At 43.3% G+C, this 25139-nt stretch overlaps 1 protein-coding gene across 1 annotated transcript; it reads right to left on the reverse strand.

Moving 5' to 3' along the window:
- Nucleotides 1-6293: 6293 nt before the first annotated feature.
- Nucleotides 6294-12859, reverse strand: gorab (golgin, rab6-interacting). The gene is made up of 5 exons (XM_020654929.3): nt 12645-12859; nt 12184-12535; nt 10238-10339; nt 9969-10109; nt 6294-8210 (listed from the first exon to the last, which is right to left on the reverse strand). The coding sequence occupies exons 1-5, from the start codon at nt 12697-12699 to the stop codon at nt 7778-7780; spliced, it is 1083 nt and encodes a 360-aa protein (XP_020510585.2). The 5' UTR covers nt 12700-12859; the 3' UTR covers nt 6294-7777.
- Nucleotides 12860-25139: the final 12280 nt, after the last annotated feature.

Below are 25139 nucleotides of genomic sequence, written 5' to 3' on the forward strand. Positions count from 1 at the left end.
GGTTGATTTGAAGTGTTTTTGTGACTTTTCTCAGCAGACCTGTCAATCAAAACGACGCATTAAAGTGAAATCTGCTTTTTGTTCTTAATGTGTTTTTTTTACTTTCTCTGCATGAGCTCAGTCCCCTCTGTGCAGTCCTCGAGCCCCCGGGGGCTCAGGAGGACGATGATGATGATGAAGATGAAGGCCGCCACCCTGCCGCCGCCGCTGTTTTGCTGTCCGGTGACCCCTGGTGCTGATTGGAGAGCCGTTTTTGGCCCCCCTGTCCTGTTTGATTTCCTTAATTAGGGGTGAGTGGCCCCATTGTTGACTCTTCACTTCCTGTGCAGAGAAACACGCGCTGCAGACACGCTCCCTCGGCGCTGGGCTGATTGCAAAGCTGCACGGGGGACGACTGGGAAGTCTTCGGCAACAGGACCTCTGCTGCACCGGGACTCATGCTGTACTAGGACCGCTGCTGCAACGGGACTCCTGCTGCACGGGGACCAAGCTGCAAACACACTCACACACTCTGATTACAGCGCTCACAAGAGGCTGGAGAATCAGAATCACAACCAGCTCTGGACCCTGGACCCACCAGTCCTGTGTGGAAGAATGTGTCAAACATGCAGACAGAAAATGAGAGAAATCCACAAATTATTTTAAACCTCCTGCTCTTCAACACACAATGCTATAAATACACTTTTAATATACTCAGAACTCCTCGGCTCTGGTTCAGTTGTGAGCTACTTAAATGTAATTTATGCCTCTGTACGTTTGTATCTGATTAAAATTTAGTAGGGTATACATTGCACTTTTTTGATTCATCTGCCTTACAGCTGCTGTTACTTTGCAGATTTTACACACAGAACATGTGATCAGTCAATAAAACATGATGAACTGTTCCAGACACACAGCATGTTAAAGCAGGTTTAGTAAATAGTGCTGTCAGGCTCTCTCCTGCAGAATAAATACTTCATGCAGGACTTCAACTACTACTCTATATTTAAACTGCAGCACTGCGACATTTTCCTCATTATCGAAATACTTCAAGAATCTAAAAAATACTCAGAGGGACGCTGCTCAGGATGCACGCTGATTGTTGTGCTGCGTTTGTCTCTTCAGGCAGATGCAGTGGGAACACAGGAGAGTTCGATTTCTGCCCCCATGAGCTACAGTTTGTACTTCATGACCCCCCCGGGGTCTTCTGTGGGACTTTAAGGTTAAACTTTAAGTGTGTTTCTGAGGGCCGACAGCGTACATGATTTACGCTCCCTGCAGAATAAAACATGTACGCACCTTTCTTTTTTTAGCACACAGTCTGAGAGTTTCACCACGTTAGAATAAAACGTGAGAATAAATATTAATTTTTTTATTTAGGTGCATTTTAACTCTGAAAAATTTTAACATTTTAAGACTGTCGTTGATAAGATTTAATTTAACATCTTCGAGTTGTTTTGTGTGAACGGAGAAAAGCTTTTACTTTAATTTAATAATTTTTTACATTTATATTTGTGATGTTTTAAATTTTAACTTCACATTTCAGATCATTAAATCAAATCAGATCAGTATCCCATCTGCCGTCAGACTGTTGAATCAGACTTTTTAACAGCATCACCACCTCATGACTCATATCAATAATGCTACACACTGTGTGTGTTTTTAATAACAACTCTTTCCACAAGTGGAAGTGTACATACCTTGTATTATTCTATTATTATATTTTTTTCTCCCTTTATTTAACTGATGTAAATATGTTTGATTTTTAACTTCTTATTTTTAATAATTATATTCCTGTTTCCCCATGTCCCCATGGGGGATCAATAAAGTTTATCTTTATCTTTATCTTTAAAGTTTCATCTTACACCTTAGCTGGAATTACAAGACACATTTAAAGATGTTCATTTTGGCTCATGAAAATAATTCTCATCTGGAGCTAAACGAACAAAAAACGAATTTTAAAGGAATAGGCTATTTCGTTTTAGCGTTCATAAAAAAATAAAGAATTGAGGGTAAATCATGACGTCATGATTTTAAAATATATTGATGCATGTTTTTACAATTAATTTACAAACTTTGTACGCTTAAAAAAAATCAGATTTAAATGATTGTAGGAGCTCTAATAAAAGCAGTGTGTACATAATGATTTTCTGTCGGAGTGTAAAAGTGTGAATGAAGTCCAGCTGTCAGAGAAACGCGCCGTTAATAAGATAAATACCACGAAACTGTATGTGTGTGTGTGTGTGTGTGTGTGTGTGTGTGTGTGTGTGTGTGTGTGTGTGTGTGTGTGTGTGTGTGTGTGTATGTGTGTGTGTGTGTGTGTGTGTGTGAGTGACATGACGTGTCAGTGTCCTCTCTGCAGTTCCGCTTTTAACTGTAATCGCTCGTGCACACGTTCACGGTGTTCAGACACAACGCACAAATCTGCTCGTGATTAAAACGAACACACACTCTCTCTCTCTCAAACACACACGCGCGCGCGCGCGCACACACACACACACACACACACACACACACACACACACACACACACAAACAGGGAGAGAGACCGTGTGAAATTCATTCTCATCATTACAAACCCGCAAAAACCGCGCGCGCGCACACTGACATATCATTTCTTCACGCGACGTTTATCAGTCAATCAACCAATTAATGAATCAGCGGTTTAACACGGTTTGCTTCGCGGTTCAGCTGGAAGGGTTTGGCTCATTTCATATTTTAATTCATGATAAAGTAAGTCACTGAAGAGGATCAAACTTTTTAGTAATTTCTTTGTTTCCTTTCTGAAACATCTGTGCTCGATTAACCGATTCTTTATTCGAGCAGCTGCACGTTCACGGAGAGGCCAGAGAGGATGGAAGCTTCCTGAACTTTTAAGAGTCTTAACTTTCTATTTATCGTTTGATTGGAGTCTGAGAGAAGAGCATGATGGGGAAATGTGTCCGAGTTATAAATCAGCTGTTTATCACGTGTTCGACTTTAATGATCATTTCGGATTTTTGATGAATAACATTTATATAATGTCTCATCCCGTAAATCTGTCCTTAAACTCAGACTGCTGCTGGTTTTAAACTATTACACTTTATTTTAAAATTACGACTTTTGAATTAAATCTCAGAAAATTCATCTTTTTTCTCTTTAATCTCTTTAATCTCCGAATTTCATTATAACTTGTGATTTTTTATGAATAGGCTTCTTTCCCCTTCTTCCTTTTTTTAAAAACTTTGTCTAAATCTACAGATCATCCCAGATGTCTGACCCTAAACTCAGAGTTGATTTTTATTTATTTAAACATGAATTTCTTAATGTAATCTCAGATTACTGACTTTAAAAATTAAATTAAATAGGACAACACACTTCGAACAGATCCAAGTCCTTTTAGTGCTTATTTTGTATTTTTTGTATCTTTGTATTTCATAATGTATTGTGTTTAAATTTGCTAATATTGTGTGTTTGGACAACCTGCTGCTGTAACGCCACAATTTCCCAGTTTGGGATCAATAAAGTAATTCTATTCTATTCTATATAGATCCAGTACGTATGGGCCTACTTTTACCTCTAGTGATGAATATCCGGTTTAATATGTCACGTTTAATTTGCAGGTAATCTTCCGCGCGCTGTCTGACCTTCAAAGTCAAATCTACCTGGGTATAAAGTAGTTCTGGGGTAGGAGATCTGACGCATCTCAAGCAACGTGCTTTACAGAATATAAAAAATACACAACAGTTAAATCCTTCACCATGACACAGAAAGTATGCAGCCGCTTGAATCCATCCGGACAACGTTTATATAATTAGAGCCAATCAGAGCGATGCTTTACGTCACGTCAAACCTCCGACATGTTTCCGTTTGATGTGTTTAAAGCTCTTTGAATCAATACATTATGATTTATCAATGAATACACTCGCCTCGGATCAGAGGAGCTCCAACATTAAACCATGCAGGTCTACACGGACTCCCTCTCCTCTTCAGCAGACACAGAGTTCAGAGGTCGTGCACGCGCTTCAAAAACTTTCTAAAAAACAACGAGACGTGGAGCTCTTTAGTCCCCCCCCCCCCTCTCTCTCTCTCTGTGTCGGTCTTCTCGGGTTTCAGGGTCTTTCTCGACCTGTCGAGCGACGCCAGCGCCACATAAATCACACTTTACTTTATAAACCCCCTCCTCTCTCTGTGAAGTGCGGCCCAGCACACACACACACACACACACACACACACACTGAATCTCATTGAGGCTTTAATCTCCTCATTCTTCTTTATAATCTGCAGAACATCATTTCTCTTCTCCCCTCTGCAGGATTTTCTGCTCACAGTAATCATCACTGTTATTATTATTATTGATTGTTTGGATTGTGTTGTGTGAACTGGAGCAGTGTAAATATGTTAGGTGGTGACATTGTGTAAATAACTGTTACAGACCGGGGTCCCCCCCATGTCCCTATCTCAGTCATTTATTGTGCAACTCCCATTTGTGCAAACTCACATTTAAATGATTTTTTTTTTTTTTTTACATGTAGTAAAAAAAAAAAGTATTTTTGCCTTTATTGGATAGGACAGCTGGAGAGAGAGGGGGACGACATGCAGCAGAGGGCCGAGGTTGGATTTGAACCCACGGCCGCTGCGATGAGGACTACAGCCTCTGTGCAAGCAGAGCGCTAGGCTATCCAACACCCCATTTCAGCATAAATCTTACTTAACGACTGTCGCTGTATTTAAAATTGAACTACTGTTTCTACGCATTTTTTAAATAATGGGTAAAATATGCTGTTCTTAAGAATTACTTTTTAAAAATGTGGTTATGGAAGGCACCTCGCGGCCCACCCTCAGTGTCTCAGGCCCCCCCGCTTTGGGAACTAGTGCTTTAATGCACTGAGTATCAGAAGCACAGGGAATTAAATATCTGAACTATACGTATGTAGAATATTTACAACCGTGCAAGCAGCCTGTTACAGTCGCTCCTGTTTCAAGATCTAGAAAGAGCATGCATGGAAACTCCTCAAAGAATAGTGAGTGAGTAGTGAAGGAGCAGTGATGATGACTTCCTGTGCAGCCTATCATATTTTTGTGATCTTTGGCAATCTGTCTTTAATGTTGTGGACTTGTATTGAGGTGTGTTTGTGCTGTGCTTGTATTTGGTCTTTGTCTTTGAAGTGTAATTAAAATTGGGGGGCTGGGGTCGGGGGTCGGGGGGATGCAAACAGTGTAATGTGAGGACATTTATCTGTGAGTGTGTCTAACGTTGTCATGAGAGGAGAGAGAGAACAAACCTGGTGCAGCGGATCAGAGACAACCCAAGAAGAAAATACCTGGGAGTGTGTTGATGTGAAAACAGTCTGGGTGAGTCGATTGTGCAGGCAATAAAAAAATAAAAAATAAATAACACTTCAAACCACTGATACCACTTTGAATTTACACCCTGATGAGCCTTCATTTAACTCCTGCCATCTCTGATTAAACAAAAAGTAAATGACCAGCTCCTCCTTTTTTTGAATTAAATTGCAGTTTTTATGTTTTTTTGAAGATAAAGAGGATTTTCAAAAACTGCCCTGAAATGCCAATGCTCAAGTCTACAGATAGGAAAGTGCTGCAGACTTGACTTAACAAATGCATCGGTGCCTGAATGCATCACGTATTCTGGAAGAATCTGAATGTGCAGAGTAACGCCTCACACACTCCCAATAAAATATTCTTTAACATGTTTCAGCCTTTCATTTGTTTCTTTTAGTTTCTTCGAAGTAGGAGAGCTGCTGAATTGTTTTTATATTTACTGAGATGCATAAACTAAAGTGTTAAAAGGGAGTCAAGTTTTTTAAAACAGAACGCTTCACGAGGTGAACAAACTACAATGATGTTTGTCTTGAAATGAAACATAAATGAGACACTTTCACTGAAGCAGAAATGACATCATTCCGTCACTTTGCGTAATCTTCTCTGTAATTTGGGGGAATCTGAGCTGAAATGCACTCGGCGGGACTTCAAACATTTGACCTTGGAGATTCAGCGGGGACAGAGAGAGAGAGAAGGGGATGGCGGTCGCTCTCCACGTCTCCGAGCTTCTACCTCACAACTAATTAAAAGAGCTGCTTTTACGGCACTCTCCTTCAGACGGCCAGATGTGACCGGAGCGCTGTAAAAAAAATCTCAAAGCGCTTTACAGAAACACTTACTGCACTTTTAAAAATACACGGCGAGGGTCCCACGGTGCTCCCCCCCCCTTCCCTAAGTGTGGATTCCTGCACATGATCACGAGCGTCAGTCCTGCAGGAAGCTCTTTATCTAAACGCTGAAAAAAAGAAGGAACACAAGAGAGGAAAGCGTGCACTTTAACCCTTTATTTTAGTAAAGTATCTTTAATCTAAATATCTCCCCTGTTTAAATATCTTTTTATAATCATCAGTCTCATCGAACATTCAGAGTTTACAGACTTTAGTCAGACCCACATGTAGAAAGTGAAAGAGATGATTGTTATATATTATTTTCACCACATTGCTCCATGTGCGAGAGAGAGCGAGAGAGAGAGAGAGAGTCTGCAGAAAGACATGCCGCTAAAATCATCTGTACATACATGAGCACAGATCGTCTTACCGTCGAGGAGGCCCGCTGCTCCGCGCCGCACCGACAACATCAGAAATGAGCTTTGTGAAACACGAGCCCAGCGCCGGCTAACATGTTCATCTACAACACACGGGACGGCTCGGTTTGTCGGCCGAGCAAAGAGAGGGATGGAGTCAGGAAATAAAACAGGACCCATCTTAGTGTTTTTTTACCACAAAGAGAAAAGAGTGGGAAACAGTCAGCGTCTGATTGAGACTAACCTCGTGATTCATGAAACATGTTTGTAATCTCAAAGACAGAGTCAACGCTGCAGCTGAATGTGTGATCCTGCAGGTTCACACAAACACACCGAGGGCTCGAGTGACGACAGCATAGAACAGTTTGAAAACCAAAAACAAATCTTTGGAGGCTGAAGTTTGTTTTCTAAAGACAAGCAGCCGTACATCACTCTGCCTGAACCATTTAGGAAACAAGGAAACAAGGTGACACTTAAAGCCAGTTTGTGACACTCACTGACGATAACTAACCGAGTCCCCCTAAATATAAAGTTCATGTTCAACTGATCCTCAAAAGCTCGCACCTTTTAGACGACATGCAGAGCAGCCCAGAATCATTTCTTCCCAAAGAATAAAGAAAAGAGGAGTCTTAAATGGTTCAATCGATGTGTTCAGGGAACTTCTGTGAAAGTGATCATTTGGTTAAAAAAAAGGCAAAAATGACGACTTCATTCCCAAAACCTGCATCTTTTAGGAACTTCAACCAAAAGGATTATGGGGCCTCGTATTTAAGGGAATTAGGAGCTAAGTAGGTGTTTTCTCACAAGCACAAAACACCTGAATTTTTCCCAATAATTTTCTGGTTGAGCTGCATGTGTGAACACAATTGGCTGGATTTTTGCACCCAGACTTTTTCCTGCCAAGCCCCGTTAAGCCGCTGCTGGCTAAAGTTATCTACTCGAGCTGTTTTTCACATCTGCATTCCTGAAAATATTTCGATAATTTCAGGAGGACTGCTCCAGATATTCTGCTGACCTGTTGTTCTCGCATGCTCCTCACAGAGGGAGACTATTTCTGTTCAACACGCTGCCCTGGACGTTGCAGCAGCACTGTAAAGATCTGGCCGACAGTATTGGAGGACAACATTCCTGTTAGTGTTTTATATTAAGCTCTACAGCCTGACATGTTATGATGATGTCCACATAGTTTTCACAACAGCTGATGAAAGTTGAGTGTCTCTTTACTGAGCATCAGGATGCTGTGACCTCACACGGGGCACCGTTTTCTAGAGTTTTACGTTCCTGTTCAGTCTGTGTTTGTTCAGCCGTCTGTTGGACGTCCCCTCCTCTCTCCTTCACACTCTCTTCCTTCGGCGCTCCACAGTCTTTGGTTGATTGAACGGATCCCTCCTGATTCTCCATCGACCCGTTACCATGCGTCTCCACACAGCTTCTCCTCTTCTCCTCCACCTCCTCCTCCTCCTTTTTCTGCTTCTCCAGCTCCTCCTCGGTGGCCTGAAGTTGCAGCTGCTGCATCAGCTCTTCCAGCTTGTGGGCTTTGCGCAGCTCGTTCTGCTGGATGATGGCGCAGAGGTGCTCCGTCAGCTGCTCCTTCACCTCCCTCTTCTTGTGCAGGTCCAGCTTGGCCATCACGTACTCAGCCTCCGCCTTCTCATATCGCTTTCTGAGAAAATATGTAAATAAACAAAGAGAAACAGAATAAGATGACTGCAAAGACTCTCTCTTAAACTCTGCGTAAAACAGGATGTAACTTTTAGCAATGTGAAGTACTTTAATCCTGTGACAGCACGAGTGTTGAAGTTAGATTCAGTATGCTGCTTAAGCGCTTCTTTTAAACGCACAGGATGTAAACTCCACCACCAGGGGGCTCTCAATAAAAACAATAACAAAAGAAGACGTTGAGGATGTCGGGGAATCAAGGGAGTGATTCTACTCTTCATTTTTTTTCCAATTAAAAAAACTTTATATGCAAATCACGATTGAAAAACGTTGATATGTTGTTTATAAAATGTTTAAAAAGTGAGTACAGGAACTTTTAATAACTTTTACCCCAAATGGGCAAAAAACCCCCCCGGGAGATACAGACTCTTAAGTTGGAGAAGAAATCCTGAAACTTCAGCCTCATTCTGGCAGCCGTACTGACAATCCCAGTGTTCCCTAGCGGGGGTAAAAACAGGCACCCCCCAACCTTTTTCTCATTGTGAACAACAGAACATCAGACTCTGTTTGGGAACACGCCGCAAACCAAACACATAATGTCAAACATCTTCTCTTCAGGGTTTTTTTTTTTTTAATTCTGAAGCTCAGCAGAAACCCCCGACCATCGATTGAATCAACAAAATCATAACAGAGTCCGGAGAGAGGAGGAGGAGTGTGTGAAGGTCAGCTCGTCTTCCTGTTATACAAACATCTGTAATCAAGCGTTGGTGAATCTGTGCAGAGACAAGGTCACACACACATTCACCAGAAGTTTTATAAACTGATTGTGGACCTCATGCTCTCTGTGCTGCCGGGAACTTTAACGCTTCACCAATTCAGGAGAGTGAAAACAGAAAAGAAAGAGACGACGTCGCTACAGCTCGAGTTGTTCACTGTTTTCATTTTATATTGACTGAACTGTTCACAGGTTTATATGTGATGCTGCTTTGTTTTTACTCTGGGTGTTGGACACATGAGCAGGACTCATGTTGGGGTGAAAGAGATGTCATGATTACGGCAAACAAGCTGCAGGGGGCAGCATTTACAGTATGTGTACAGTACAGTACAGTACCTGCACCCTTCAGGGTTTGTTCTTACTGTGATGCTTCCTGCAGGACCTTTAAGAAATCTACCTCAAGATCCTGGCACATCTTGTATCTGCAGCAGGTTGTGAACTGGTCTGTCAAAGACGGCTACAGAATACTGCTCCCTGCACCGGCTACGAGAACCTCAAAGAGTCAACTTCAAAATGATCCTAATCGTCCAGAAATCACTGAATGGATCTGGTCCTAGTTGCCTGTCAGTCACTTCGACAGCAAGACCTAGGGATCGAACCACCAATCTTCAGTTTGAGAGACGACTGACTCGCCCACTGAGCCACAGCCGCTTCTACAGATTACAACATTCATTCAGAAAGTGGAGCTTATGATTCATTGACAAAATCTTTGCAGTTTGAATAAGTTTCTGGAGAAAATAGTAGTGTTGTAGTACTAGAAATCTGTCTTGTCTTGGTCTCAGACTTGGTGGACTTTGGATTTGGATAGTTTGATTTTTATCCCCCGATTACGGACGCAAACTTCCCGGTGTTAGGGTCTTTAGAGAGACACGCCCCCTGCACACAAGAAAATGATTTTTCAGTGATATTTATGGTCTTGATCCCTAGATGTCTTGGTCTTGTTTTGGTCTCAGAGCACAAAATAGTCTCCATGTGTGGCGGTTGTACCTGGCAGAGGAGAACTCCCAGCTGACTTGCTCTATCCTGCCCCTCAAGATGCCGATATCGTTGGACACCATGTCGTCGAGGGCCTGGAGCTCCTTCTGGATTCTCTTCAGCTTCACAGCCTCTGCCTGAGTCTGTTTAGATCTGTTAACAACAACAACACTTTAAAAACAACCTCCTGGGCTTGAGTGTTTCATGTCTTTATTTGACCATTGTCTGCCGTTGTCGTGGTTACATGGTACTCACCGCGGTACTGAAACAACCACACTTACTTCTCAGCGATAGTTTTCGTCAGCAGAGCTTTCTTGCGCTTATTCCTCTCTTCCATGAGCGTCTGCTCCTGCTGCAGTTGTTCCAGACGCGTCTTTTCCCGTCTATAATAAAACAAAGAATTTAACACACACACACACACACACACACACACACACACACACACACACACACACACACACACACACACACACACACACACACACACACACACAGAGATCAACGGTTACATCAAAAGAAGAAATTAAAACAAAAATGGGAATCTGCTTAAAGGTCCCATATTCTGCTTTTTCTGGTTTTATCTGCTCTTTAGTGTGTTTTCCAAGTGTCCTGTGCATGTTTAGTCACATCTATGTGCAAAAATTCAAAGTCCACGGAAACGCGGCTTCTCCTACGTCCTCCTGTTAGCTGTAGCATTAGCTGCATATAACGCTCGGTTCTAGCCCCCCTCAAAAAAAATTGTCAGTCCGACATCATTGTCAGTGTGAGATCACTGATCTAAGCCCATTGGCTCGTTGTGGCCCAGCAGCTCATGTTGAAATTTCCGAGACGCGTGCTGAGCAACTGACCAATAACAACAGAGCGGTTCGGCAGACCAATCAGAGCAGACTTGGCCCACGTGGGGTCTAACAGTGTGGGCTCAACAGAGTGTAGCTGATGGACTCAGAGCGGAGAGGGAGCAAGGAGGAGCAGTTCATGAAAACAGACACTTTTTTCAGACTTTAGCTATTGTGAACGTACAAAAGTTGGAACATAGATTAAATATACGAACCCCAAAAAGGGCAGAATATGGACTCTTTAATGTTTTTATAAACATCGATAGCAGCCCGGATTTAGTTACACTACTGATTCATAAGGTCACAAGTGCAGGCTCCAGCAATGCGATGCAGAAGATAAAAGCAATGACAAATACTGGATTTAAATGCATTTTACCTGGCACACTGTAGACATCCTTTGGATAACAAAAAACATATTTGATTGTCCTGCCCTTTCATCTTACTGGGGTGTGATCTTCAGTACGATATCAAAGACTCTTAATATTGTACTTCGAGCAAGTGCAGCTGCAGCTATATTTTGTATTACAGATAAAGACAACTGCACATTGAGGAGAAGACATAAAGATGTTATTGTTTTTACAACACTGCTTACACGCAGAAGAACACTACTGCATTGGAAGTCATCGAGCCCACTCAAGGCGTCCCTGTGCCTGAGGGACTTAATGCACTTCATACAACTGGAAATATTCACTGAGAGGGTCTTGGAACAAATTTCACAGCATCTGGGATACAGTATTATTGCATTTAGCTAAACTTAAAACTTTACCGGACACTACATAGAAGAGAAAATCAAAGAAGTTACTTTATTTTTTTATCATTATTATTTTTTTTTAACGTATTACAGAGGAGTGGTACCCTGTGTTCCAGGTTTGGGGGGATTATAGTCTTGTCTTACTTTCAATACTGTTTTATTTTGTGTGTTTAAAAATGTTTTATGCTTTGATACCTGCTTGTCATTATCGGTTGTGAATAAAAATAAATATAAAAAAAATAAATAAAAACATATTTGATGATGTAACCCCACCCAGCTAACAGGCACAATAATGACGTGTAACTTATCCTCCTTTTGTTTGCACAGGTAGCCACATTAGTGTTCGTATAGGATAAGACTTTATTGATCCCCAGAGGGGAAATTCAGGCGTTACAGCAGCACAGACAAGAAAGCTCAAAATACTAATTAAACAGAATAGATAAGATGAATAAAAATAAAAACAGGGGGTATATACAAGTACAAAATGAACGATGAAGTTCAGTAATGTAAACAGCAGAGAAGAGAGGCAGTGTTGTACCACAGTAATGCAGAGTGCAGTTATATCATATAATGTAATAATATAATATAGGATCTGTAAATTTCCCCGTTGTGGGATAAATAAAGGATTATCTTATCTTACATGACCACTTCCTGTGTCTCCAGCTCTTTGACAGCCGGGCTCTCCTCCTCTGCAGCCGGCTGCAGGTTTGCATTCTGCTGCACCTCCACAGGGGCCTCCACAGGGGCCCCCACAGGAGCTCTGGGCACAGGAGCCTCCACAGGGGCCCCCACAGGAGCTCTGGGCTGAGGCTCCTCTTTCGGCGGTGGTTTGGTGAGTAGCTGGTCCGGTGGGAGGAGGAGGAGGAGACCGGCTCCTGAGTGTTTCTGAGCCGCTGACTGAAGCGCCTTCTCCCGCTGCAGCTGCTGCCGACTCCGGTTAGCTGGAGCCGGCTTCCGTCCGCGGGCTGCTCCCGCCACGGACATCCCTGACTCTGAAAATACACACAGTAACGTTTACAGGAGGATTTATTCACTGACAGGTAATGAAACTGAGAGCAAAGTTACATCAAAGTGGAAAAGCAGGAGAGTGCAGTAAGTTACCTTTGAGCTGAATCTTTCGAAGCTCGTCTTCAGAAAAACCCGCCCAGCCGCTCATTTTACTCCCGAGCCCGTGAAGGACGTCAAAGCAGATAACATAAACTACTTAAATATTAATTATTGTTAATATTGAGCAAAGATAATCACTCTTAAAGGTCCAAAAACACACAGAAACTCTGTGAAGCTACGAACGCCTCCGCCATGTTTGTTTATGACTGCCACGTCAAGGACCCAAGAGTGGGGAGTCTCTGATGATGCCTGACTGAAAAAACAAATAAATAAAACAAATACTGAAGTAAAAATAACCACTCTCATCAATACACATTTATTTTTCCATTGATTAAAACACATATTCTCTGTGCGATTTTTAAGAAAAAGATGCGTAACTTGATCGCATCAGTACTAAGAAAAACAATAAAAACATTTATTTATGAAGTAACCTTTTAAGATAAGATAAAAAAAACATGTACACAGATAAAACATAAAGAGAATAAAACAACTTGAAAGCCATAAAACTGGACTTTTTTCTTGCTATTTTTATGCCTGAAAACAATCAAACTCGCTGCCTTTAAGTATAAAATGACAAAAAAGAGAAACTTAAAATAATGTTTTTTTTTTTAAATCTGGCTTTAATATGGAGTAACTCGGCAAGTAAGCCACAGTTTAACTATTGTTTTTATAAAAGCTTGCTCTTTGGTATTTATTATCGCTTATGATACTCTTTTAATAGGTATTAAAGGAGCAGTATGTAACTCTCACCTAGTGTTTAAAACGGGTACTGCAGTCTAAATTCAACACATTGTAGAGAGCTGTCTCCCCCCCCTCCTCTCTAGAGTGGATGCTCACTCAGGTCACCATGTGGTGGACTCTGAAGCTTCAGTGTTTATCCAGCTCTGCATGGGTCTGTAAACCTTTCTGTGTTCTAACCTCTCTCCATTTTTCAAAAGCATCTCCAATATTGATCCTAGTTTGAGCACGTTTCTGCTCGTGGAGTTTATTAGAAACATGCAGAGGCTTTTTAGGTCGGGTACAATCACTTCTATCTGAACCACTTCTCTTGACCGCTTCCATCACTGCAACACCTGTTGACCTGATAACTGCTCTCATATCTGACAAACCGAGGGGCGTCCAAAACGGCCGTGTGGGGGTCGCTTTAAAACCGCCTACCTTCTCTGGTCCAAACAAATTCAGGCAAAGTTATGTTGCACTACATCAGTAATATCTTTGAAATAAATGTATTTAATGTATTTCATTGCAGATTTTTGTTTCTATGTTTTAGATTTTTTATTCATTTATTATGATTTAATGAGTCGTCATTAAATCATAATAAATGAATCATGATCCTGAAATCTTTCCAAAAACAATAATTTTAATGATGTACAAACACATTTGTTAATGCCTTACTTTGTTTTGACCATGATGTCCTTATTTGGTCATTCACTTCCTCATCCTGATCTTTTTCGAATACACTCCCTGACTCGCTGTGTGTCCGGGGGTCAGAGGTTAATTAAAACTGTTTCATGTGAATGCAGCATGACATTTTTTAGTGGCTGTGCTGCAAACAGTCGGTTCAGACACATCGTGTTCACAGAGTACGGCTTGTTTAACTTCTCTACTCTGTCCAGTAGACGCAGCACTGAGGGAATGCTACTTTCAACATCCTGCTAGTTTTTAAAAAAATGACCACCCCTGCCTTTAAGCCGAAACCTGTTTTCATACAGTGCTATTGTTTGTCAAGGCATGACCTCTGAATAGGTCACCACATTTATCTGCCATCAGAGTGACACTTTAAAGGATGTCTGCCTCTTTAATCAGACTCTTCCAGGGACGGGAAAGCCCTTAAGTTTCTTATTCCTGCCGAGTCATGTTCTTTTCTTGTGAATATCACATATTAACTCAAACAAATTGACAGCAGGCGTTTCTGCTGAGTCAGCCATGAAGGTGGAGGTGAGATCCATGCACAGGAAACAGAACAGTTTGTATTTCAGAGCTTTGAGTCCATGTGATTTGTTTTTATTGTTTTTTTTTTTTTTACCTCTGTCATCCCGCACAAACCATCACATATCCAGCTCTGTATTCCCTCATTACCTTCTCTCATGTCTGGCTTTGTGAGGACTCCTTATTTCCCTCGGTAATTGGTCGAGGTACTGACATAAAGCGTGTCTTTTTAACCTTGGCGGTGCAGAGGAGCCGTATAGCGACGCAAAAACAATGACCTCTGCTTGGCAACTAATAAAAAGTGGCCTCCACATCTTTTTTGCATCTGGGGGCCAATTATGTGCAAGTTAAAAGGCAAAACACCTCAGGAGGGCATAAATCGCCGGCAGAGTGGAGACAGGGCCAGGCATGGAGGCCAGATGGCACGGAGACGACGACTCCGGGTTCAGAGCGTGTTCAGTTGTCCTGGGCGTCGGGGGCCGTGGATGAGACGGCCTTGGATCCCTGATTAGTGAGAGCCGGAGGGGGACCACATGGGTCATTACTGAGGTGACCTGTGGAGGAACATCAGGGTCAGAGAGGGGGAGGGGGGGAGGGGGGCGTTACCACTCTCCATCGGAGAGAAGGAGGTGAGTGGTTCAGAAGTTTAACATGTCAGATTGTGACGTCCAAGTGTGTCCAGGAAGGTCGTCTAAGAACCAGAGAAAGTTCAAAGTTCAAAATAAATAGGTGTGCATGTGAGAATATCGCTGCAGCTTGTTTAGCTCAGTAATAGCAGCAGGAACAAAGCTGTCTTTGAACCGCTTTGTTCTGGGGACTTAAGACTTCTGAACAGAGGGAAGAAGCTGAAAGTCTCGGCGCAGAGAGCAAGGGAAACCCCGTTTAATATCCGCTGTAACTTCCACCTTTGGTTTCCATTCTGTGCGGCGATTGTGATAGATGTTGTTATAGAGAAGAAGACGTGTGTAGCGAGTGCAGCTCATCACCTCTGCCCTCCCCGCCATCCGTGAAGACACACAGCCAGCGTCGCTCAAACTGCTGTGAAATCTAAACAGCCAATCAGAGGAGACGTGTGTCAGAGAGTCAGAGCCTGAAATTGGGGGATGATTGGGGGTCAGGCTCCGAGCTGGAAGCTGGAGGAACTTCTAATTACTGTTAAAAACAATCTGTGCACCGGGTCCACCGCTGACCCCTCAGCCTTCTTCTTCTGTCCTGGTCAGAACGCCCCCCCGCTCCCCCGCTCCCCCGCCCCCCAATGCTGCTGCTCTGAATTTGTTCTTTAATTTCCATCCCTGACCTTTCGTCCCGCCATCTGCAGCCAGTTTGGAGCGCTAACCAGCGTCCTGACATCACGCTCGCTGTCTCCTTTTATCTCTCGTTCTCTTCGCCCTCAGCAGCTGTCTCTCAATTTTTGCAGCAATTTTTCAACCCTCCATCTTTTCGTCTGTTTTATCTTCCACTTCTTTGCAGTTTGGGTTTCTCCTCATACTTTTTTCTTTTTTTGAAAGTTATGTTTTGGGGCTTTTTTGTCTTTATTGGAAAGGACATCTGTAGAGAGAGGAGAGAGAGAGAGAGGGGGATGACATGCAGGGGAGGGCCGGATTCAAACGCACGGTTCCTGCGATGAGGATTGTTAAAGTATCCGTACATGGGGAGAACAACATGGCCGCTAGACTACCTGCCCCTCCTCCTCATAGCTCTTCATCAGGATTTTAACGTTTGCTTTTGAACTTCTTGAACCTGGATTTTCCCTTTTCTCTTTAGGAATCAGATATTTGGCCTTCTTAAAAAGAAGTGAACCTCCTCCCTGTCGGCTGAAGTCTAAACTCTGCATGCAGAAAGTGATGAGGGTCTGCCAGGACGACCTTTGCCCTCTGATTGGCTCTTACTTGAATAACATGGCCGAGATCCTTTAAGTCAAGGCCAACAATCTTTGGGCAAAGTTGTGAATGTTTTTGTAACCAACAAATCATCACAAAAGTAAAAAATGGCCGAAATAAAAGATGAATCAAATATTTTTAAAAGAGATTTATCGACAATAAAACTCCTCAGCTTTCTCAAGAAGAACACGCTCTGGTTTTTTTTGCAACATTTCTGCATCTTCTTCTGAATCTGGAGCATTTCTCATAACCTTCTTTGTCATTGGAATTAGTTTGCACTGTGTTTTTACCAAAACCGTCTTCGATTTCCTTCAACATACCTGCAGAATCTTTGGATTAAACAACTGCACTATCATAAACTGCTACGGCTAACGTTAAAGCTTCACTAAAAACCAAACGTTGAAGTGATAGAGCTCTTCAATATTTAATACAGGAACACAGAAACACACACAATGCAGGGAGGAAATCATTGTGAAGGGAGTGGTCAACAAAATGTCAAACTGCAACACAATCCCTTTCTGAAACCACAAGTCACATGTGGGATTTTAAAACCAAGACAGTGATTGTTCAGTGACCTTAACTTTGCTGCCTCTTAACCTCGAGGAAGTACTTATTCTGCCCACAACCCACGACACTTCCCTAAACCGGACCTGAAGTCGTTTCAGCGCCAAACTCCCGTCATGAAACTGATTGTGTAGATTTGTAACCGCTCCAGATTAGATCAGAGAGCCACAAAATAAATGTTTCTTGGTGTCGTTCTGCTGAGTGTGACCGCACTCAGTTGCTCTTCACGGCCGCTCTTCACGGCGGTGATGAGCTGGGAGGCTTGTTTGACTTTTTATACCGCCATTTATTACCTGAACAGGAACAGAGTGAGGACTGGTCAGGACTGGCTCGTTTTGGTGGCTCACACGCGGCACGCTCCAGAATGTTAGCACGTCGACTTAAACACAGAAGCTAGCTAGCATGCTAATACGTGTACAATGTTGTTAAATAGACATTTTAGCACACATAAATTACAATTAAGCACTCAGGCGTAATTCACTCTATGAGACACGGTTTACTCCAGTGGTGGGCAACTGGCGGCCCCCATCAACCCTCAACGTGGCCCTCAGGTCAATTTAACATATCAATTAATTTGAAGCATGAAGAAAACTTGACGAAATCTGCCATGAAATCATGAAAAGCAGAAATATGTCCATAATAATATTTGATCACTGGTATATGTTGACTTAAATTTGAGACATAATTGACTGTAATCGTTTTTGTATCCTACAGTTTGGCCCTCTGGCAGTGAGAATTAAATGAACGTGGCCCTTACTGTGACCAAAGTTGCCCATCCCTGATCTACACGGTCCTGATGTGCGCAGCAACTCACCTTGGGCACGTCTCTTATACTCTGGCAAAGCATAATGGCCGCCCATCTAAATTTCTGTTGTTGAACTTAATACTTTTTTATTCCCTGGCAGGCACTTGTTGATCCCTGCAGGTTATAGACTTAAAAAGTAGCGTGATTTTGTGGATTGACCCTGGCTGACCCCAACGCCCACAGCCTGAAAATTTGGGACTTTTTTCAAACCGGCAATCTCATGCGATGACAGCTGATTCATTAGCCGCCGAGCTGTGCCCAGAAAGCCCCATAAAAAGAGCTCGATCGGAGTGTGTTTCGAGCTCATTAGGAGGGAAAATGTGGTTCTGAAAATAAAGATGCAGCTGTCTCCAGCATGGCCTCCAACACTTTGGCTGCTGAATCAGATTCTTAATCAAATTATTTTTAGCTATGGCACATTTAATCCGCTGTTGTTTTATTCATTAGCCGTTCCACGAATTTATTGTGGCTCTGGCGGCCTCGCTGTCTCTCATCTCGGCCGTTTCCCAGAGTGTAACACACACACACACATCTGGAGCCAATCAGGGAAATAAGGCAGGGGGGAGAGAATGCCTATTAGCAGTTTCTGGCAGAGGTTCACCATGAACAGCGGTGCCCCATCTCCCCTGGAGTTTCTGGTAGTCTTTTTTTCTGTATACAAGCTCTCAGTCAGCGCGTCGGCCACACCCTCATTACCTGACTTCATAACGAGGGGAACAACATACAGGAGTTGTGCATTATTTTCTGGCAGCGCTGGAGGTAAGGAGCCCCCCGCTGAGGGAACTGTAAAGACATTTATGACACACAAACACGCCGAGCTTCAGCTGAGTTAATCACATTAACGCCGAGTGTGTGTCTCATTTGTGGATACACAAAGCAATAACAACTCATTGTTCCAACAAAAGAAAAGCTGTGATAATCACTCTAATTTATGGCCTCCTCTCGATGGGCCTTTTTATGTTCTTCATAAACAATTACATAAAGCTGATTTGATTATTTTAAAAATCAGAGTTTATTAGCGTCACTGGATCGGAGATGTTAAAACAACACGATTTTTGGGGTGTAGCCGGAGGTCAGGCAGAAGACGAGAAGCGCATTCCCGTAAACAAGCTTGATTCAAAGTAGCAGCTCATTGGTCAAAAATCTGCGGCTCTGCTTTGTCTTTGAAACATCTGCAGTGATCTGAAAATGTCTTAACTTGTTCTGATTTCTTGAGCAGAGAAACAGAGTAAACGAGAAAATGAGAAACAAAGACGAGCTGACTCCAAACAATGAGCGATTTGATGAAGTGAACTCTTAACCTTTCAACCCCACCGAGACCAAAAACCAAAAAACCACCGCAACACACTCATGATTCATTCTGTAAACCTTGGACTGGAGGACCAAATGTCTTTCAAACATTACAAGACTTTGAAAAGATGAACATCCAGAGGCGCTGCTGGTCAACAGGCAAGGTAGGGGGGATCCTGAGGGCCGACAAACTTTAAACCAAAGCTGTGACTCAAAATGTGCAAATTATGCAACGACAGTAGGAAACCTCCATTATCCCCAATTTCCACATACTCCACCCGTCAGCGCCAGGCACGACACCCGTAGGTCGCTGCCACTCTAGTCAATCATTGTGTTTCCACGGTGAGCGCCGCGGGCCGTCTCTGGAGCCAGCCAGCAGCGGCATTACGCTCTGCTCCGTCTCAAATACGCTGCGAATCAATTGTCGACGGAGCTCACTGCAGGCACGCGTCAAGCTGGACGGAATGGATCAACCCAGACAGGAAGTCAGACAATGAAACGCACAGAGCTTCTGGTCAATTTCAAAATAAAACAGAACATACGGACTCCTGATCGTATATTCCATCACTTTGTCAACATTATGTCAAAACAGGATGAAGAACAAATCATCCTCACAGAGACAATGCAACATGTTGTTTTTGTCTTTATTCGTTTGGGTTGCGTGTAGGGCTGATCTCCGCTGCGCTCGAGTTCGTGCACGCCTGCAGTCTGTGAACGCCGTGCACTAGGGCGACGTTCGCTCCCACTTTAGTCGTGACAGCAGAGTCCACTCCGCTCTGCTTTATTCCAAAACCTCTGAGTCTGCTAATGACAGTGCTCGCTGCAAGCTGGATAGAACATATCGACCCAGACAGGAAGTCAGAGCATCCGTTCAATTTCAAAATAAAAGACAACATACAATCTCCTGATCGTATATCGCATCACTTGTTATGTGAGTGTACAGCTGCTCATCAATCAATCATTATTTGAATAGCACCAATTCATTACAAGTGTTATCTGGAGACGCTTTACAAAAAGAGCATATGTGATAATAAGCAGGTTCCTGTTGACCACACTTCCTTGTCGCTGAGGTTGCGGTCGGAGCAGGCCGTGCATGAATGAGGATGGCGGTGGTTGTGGGGACGACACAGTCCGATGGTGGAGGCTGGGCGTCATGTCATGGCTGCGCTCACGCTTAGGAAACGGACCCGGTGGGGCAAAGATGGAGAAAAATCAGGGCGCTGATGGAACGCAGTGCGCAAGGACTAAGTGGAAATATCTGGTTACAGGGTCACTTAGTGCAAGATTCCTTCTGAAATGATTTCCTATCATGCACTAATCGAAAAAGGAGGAGAAACTTGAAGAGAGAATGAAGGTCTCTTTGTACCACGATGAAGTGAAGACGGAGAAAAGGTGGACACAAATGGCTGCGGCATTGAAATCAAGAACATACAGATTTGATTTATAATCTGAGGATGTGAATCAGATCTCAGGATTCCACCAGAACTGGAAAACTAAGTGTCTTCATTCTGAGTGATGTCATATGTTTTACTGGTACATCTTCTCCGTCTACAACGGAAAACTGTGCATCTGAAAAGAGCATTTTTAAGCTAGCTTGCTGCTTCAGCTAGCGGTAAAGGAAGCTGCCACTTGCTATGAAGAGTAAAGAAAAGGGTATCTGAGGAGACGTTAGACTGAAGGGTTAGAATGTGAGTTGTCAAACACACACACATTGATGTAGCTATCCTCCCACAAACACACAGTTAATGAGATCCAGGGAGCGAGTCGTCGAGTCCCCCCCCCCTCCCCCTCAGAAACCACCTCCATATTTGTGGGCCTGACTCTAAACACTCAAGTCTTTCTGCTCTCACTGACACATTCCTGAGCTGCAGAATCAGACCACAACAGGCCAGCTGATACTGGGAGACTGGGAACATGGTGGTCTGGTACCATGGGAACCAGTTACAAAGATCAGTACACTCACACACATTCGTACTGGCTGTTGGACGCACAAACAACAGGCAGACACTTGGCTCACTCTTTAGCCTTTTGGGGAAGTGCGACTCCAAAGCTCCACCTTTGTTATGTCTTTGTACATTCTTGATTCCGCAGCGGGCGTAATATTGGCGGGAACCTGTCTCAAAGAAAGCCTGAGCACGTCGGACTCACTTCAAACCGCATCAGTTCTGCCGTTCCCACCTCATCAACCAGCTCACCTGTGCACACAGCATGCCTCTCATCTGCAGTCAAGCCAGAATAAAAGCTTCTCCTGTCCACTCAGGACTCTCCAGCACTTACACTGTACTCTCAGACTGATCGTCTGTTGCCGACCCTGCTTGCCCCAGACCTGTCTGCGTTGCTGTAATCCTGGAAATCACCTCCGCCTTCCGTCCCTGACTACGACTTCCCCCTCTGTGACCCTGTGACCTCTGTGAGCCACCACACCCCCCTCAGGTGTGTCATCAGTACTGACCCTGCTTCTCCTCCAACCAACCACACCTACCGCTAAAGACACTGAAGTGAATCCTGCTAAACCATTATCATAACATCAATCTTATCTGGGCTGTTTGGGGTTTCCCTACAATGACACCTTTTCATCAATGCTCATCTCTTTTCCCGGTGGCTCATAACGTGTTGCTCCAGAGTTCACTGTGTGTGCAACCTGTGGACTCTGACATTCTGGCTCCCTGACCCCCCGCCTGGTCCTTGTACAGCTTTCTGCCTCACGCTGTTTGTTTGAACTGATTGTTTATTTGGTTCTGGACCCGCTCATTCAACCAAGTCTCCTCCTTGCCCCTCCATGATTCTGTTCCCTCTCTGTGATTTGTTGCATTGGACTGATAGGGCCTGATTACTCATGCACCTGCAAGTGAACATTAAAGTTATTACTGCAGCTATCTGTTCTCCCGTCTGCTTCCATTGGGACCAAACACCAACATATAGGTCAGAAAACCCAGTTTCTGGCCGAATGTCAATAACCCCGTTCCACTGTGTCTTCAGCGAATAGTCAGGATCTCTGTCGGGTTCAAATGTCCGCAATCTATGCTGGCCTTACACCAAATGACTTTTAAGGCGAATTCAAAGTCACAGGTAAATTTCCAGAGTCGGAGAGTTCTTCTAGAGTTTGGGTGCGCTCCGTGTTCTCTGTCGCTTGTTGTAAGGTGGTCATAAAACTCAATCCGAGCTGTTTTCAGGAAGTCTGTTTCTCTGCTTGCTGTTATGATAATGTTTGATATTATCGCAGGTCTTTAGTCTTGTCTCATGCAAACTGTGTTATTCAGCGATGCAACCAATCAACCAATCGGAGCGGTGTCACCAGCACCAAACAGGAAGTTGCAGAATACTAAACACGACCTGGAGGCGAAGGAACGTGCGGTTCTCCTGGATGGTGGGAAGGGAGGAGAAACGGGTGGAGTTTTGGAGAGGGAAGAAAGCCTCTCTGATGTGTCCTCAACTTTATACTTGTAAAGAGTGAAAAGGAGTTTAATACCTGACCTTTAAAGTAAAGGTCAGGTATTAAAATACCACAGCGTATTTAAAAACGGAGCAGAGTGTAGTGGCGGTGCTCGATGTGGAAACACGATCATTGACTAGAGTGGCAGCAAACGGCACGCACGGAGTATGTGGAAATGTGAGGTTACTCTCCTAAAAATAGGATCCTATTGTGAGAAAAAAAATGGCAGCACATGTCAGACTCGTCTCTCTGCTGTCTCACAAAGATCTGTGCCGTTCTGTTTGTATTTTCAACACAGATAATATGTCAGTAAAAAACTAAAACAACCTTTGGCATCTCCTGATCAAAACATGTAAGTCTACATCAAAATAAAAAGTCAGAAGGTAAGATGAGATAAGATAATCCTTTATTTATCCCACAACGACATTTACGGTGTTACAGAGCAAAGATTGCAAACAAAAATTGAACACAGTACAATTTAAATTAAAAAAGAAGAAAAAGAAAACTCGCCAAGTCACGTTCAAATCAGCTTTGATGTAAAGCGATTAATCAAGCCGCAGCACGCCGCCTCAGAAACTCTGCAGGGTTTAAAAAATGGGGGCGTAAGTCATCCCTGAGTGTGATGTGTGAACAGCGTCTCCACGGAGAGCGGCGTTAAACACAATAGACGAGTCGAGTCATTTGATTGCTGCCAATTGTTTATCTAATTTGAGTTACGACCTCGTAAATAGATCTGCTGTCGCCACCGCAGTCGTTTTCTCTTCACGCCCGTCTCAGCGTCCTCGTGAAATGAGGCGTTTGAATCTGCGGCTGAGCTCTTTCATCAGAGCGTTTGTTTGTGTTGATCGCCCCTCAAAGAGCTTCTCCCTCTCTCTCTCTCTCTCTGTCTGTTGGTGACATGATTACCGCCGCACCACATCAGACTCCTGACCCTCTTAAATCTCCCACGTTTCACGTCAACATGAGGGGTTTCCATGGCGAGGCTGGCAGGGGCTGCCCGCTCGTGCCCCACTCTGTTTTTCCGATCATCATCATTATCAGAGAACCTCAAAAGTTACTCAACACTTTGCTTTCCTACCGCAGTGTCTGCCGGAGTAACACAACCTTAAATCAATATTTGTGTCAATCAAACCCTTGAGAGGAAACGTTTCACCAATCCACTAGATCCCCAAATATCCAACAAGTCCTCGTGTTTTGAAGTTTCATTTCATCGTCTTTATCTTAAAGACAAAGAACAGCATTGGAGGGGAAAATCTGGAGCAATAAAACGGAATATTTGAGGAGTCATCAGCTCGCCTCACAGCCTACAGGTGCAGCTGTGCAGACCAAACACAAACTAAATCGAGTTTGTCGAGCAACAAATTGACATAAAAAGTCAACAGTAAAACTTGTATTCATGGCGGGGACGCAAACAACGTGACATGAAGATAAAAATTTGCAGAGGACTTTTTACATCATGTCTTACCTCAGGAGACCCCCCCCCCCCTCCTGTCTGACAGGAATAGTCTCCAGCTGTGAGGTGCATGTGTGAACAACCAGATCAGGTTGATTTTGAGGAGCCTCCTGAAGTTATCTAGATATTTTTAGGAGTACAACTTTTGTCTCTTGAAGCATGTCCTGATACCTCTCCAGATTTGAAATATTCAGCATCTTTTCTGTCGCTGCTCAATCGAGACGTAGTGAAGTGATATTCATTCGTCAGGTTTTCTGGGTTTATATACGAGTTTCAGTTTAACACTAAACGGGTTTGAAGCAGGAATGTGACTGCAGAGGAAAATGTCTGCCGTGTGAAAGCTGACAAAGTGACCTGAGCTGACTCCATCGCATGCTTTTTACTCATTAGAAGCTCTCCCCCTCCTAAACCCTGATACGTTTAAAGTTGTCTTTTATTTTGTCATAAACTTTTCCACATTAGGATTTTCAGATTGTTTTGGTGAAGTCTCTAACAACTTAAAAACAGCTAAATCTCCTCGGCCTCCACCAGCATCTGGTACAAACATGGTCCTCTCCTCTGCTCTCTCTGTGGGATGAAGCTTTCTTCTGTCTCCTCTGACTCGCTCTGTTTGAGTCCATGCAGCCCATCAGTACCTACAGGTGTTGTCAATAATGTCAGATATTAGAACGTCCATACTGAATGAACTTCCAAACTCCATGTGATCTGCAGAGTCCCTCTGCACCTTTAAGAAAAAGCTAAAGACCCAGCTCTTTCATGAATACCTACTAACTTAATGATGATGGTCTCCATATTATTGATGATGATGATGATGGTAATGACGATGGTTTTTGTTTGATAACGACGACTTATAAGATGGTTTCTATACTGATTAGAGCTCTCAAGAACTGCCCTCAATGTTGTGCTTTGCCTCTGGTCACTTCCTGTCAGCACCTGTGTGTCCAATCAGACTCAAAGCTGATCGTTTGCTCTTACTGACATTGTTCCCTTTTTTCTAGATCCTTGCTTGCGTTGTTCTTACTCTCTGATGTACGTCGCTTTGGATAAAAGCGTCTGCTAAGTGAATTGTGGTATTGAATGTATTATTTGTACCAGCTGTGCCATCACAAGAACAGAGTACTCTTGATAAAATGAT

Source organism: Labrus bergylta, chromosome 6 (genome assembly GCF_963930695.1).
Source record: "Labrus bergylta chromosome 6, fLabBer1.1, whole genome shotgun sequence".
In the NCBI taxonomy this organism is placed as follows: Eukaryota; Metazoa; Chordata; class Actinopteri; order Labriformes; family Labridae; genus Labrus; species Labrus bergylta.

Bases quoted from the DNA above. Each gene is read 5' to 3' on its own strand.
- gorab (XM_020654929.3), bottom strand. From the start codon at position 12,699: ATGAGCGGCTGGGCGGGTTTTTCTGAAGACGAGCTTCGAAAGATTCAG. The intron at 12,536-12,644 runs GTAACTTACTGC...GTGTATTTTCAG, and splicing joins TCGAAAGATTCAGCTCAAAG to AGTCAGGGATGTCCGTGGCG. The intron at 10,110-10,237 runs GTAAGTGTGGTT...TGTTGTTAACAG, and splicing joins ACGAAAACTATCGCTGAGAA to ATCTAAACAGACTCAGGCAG.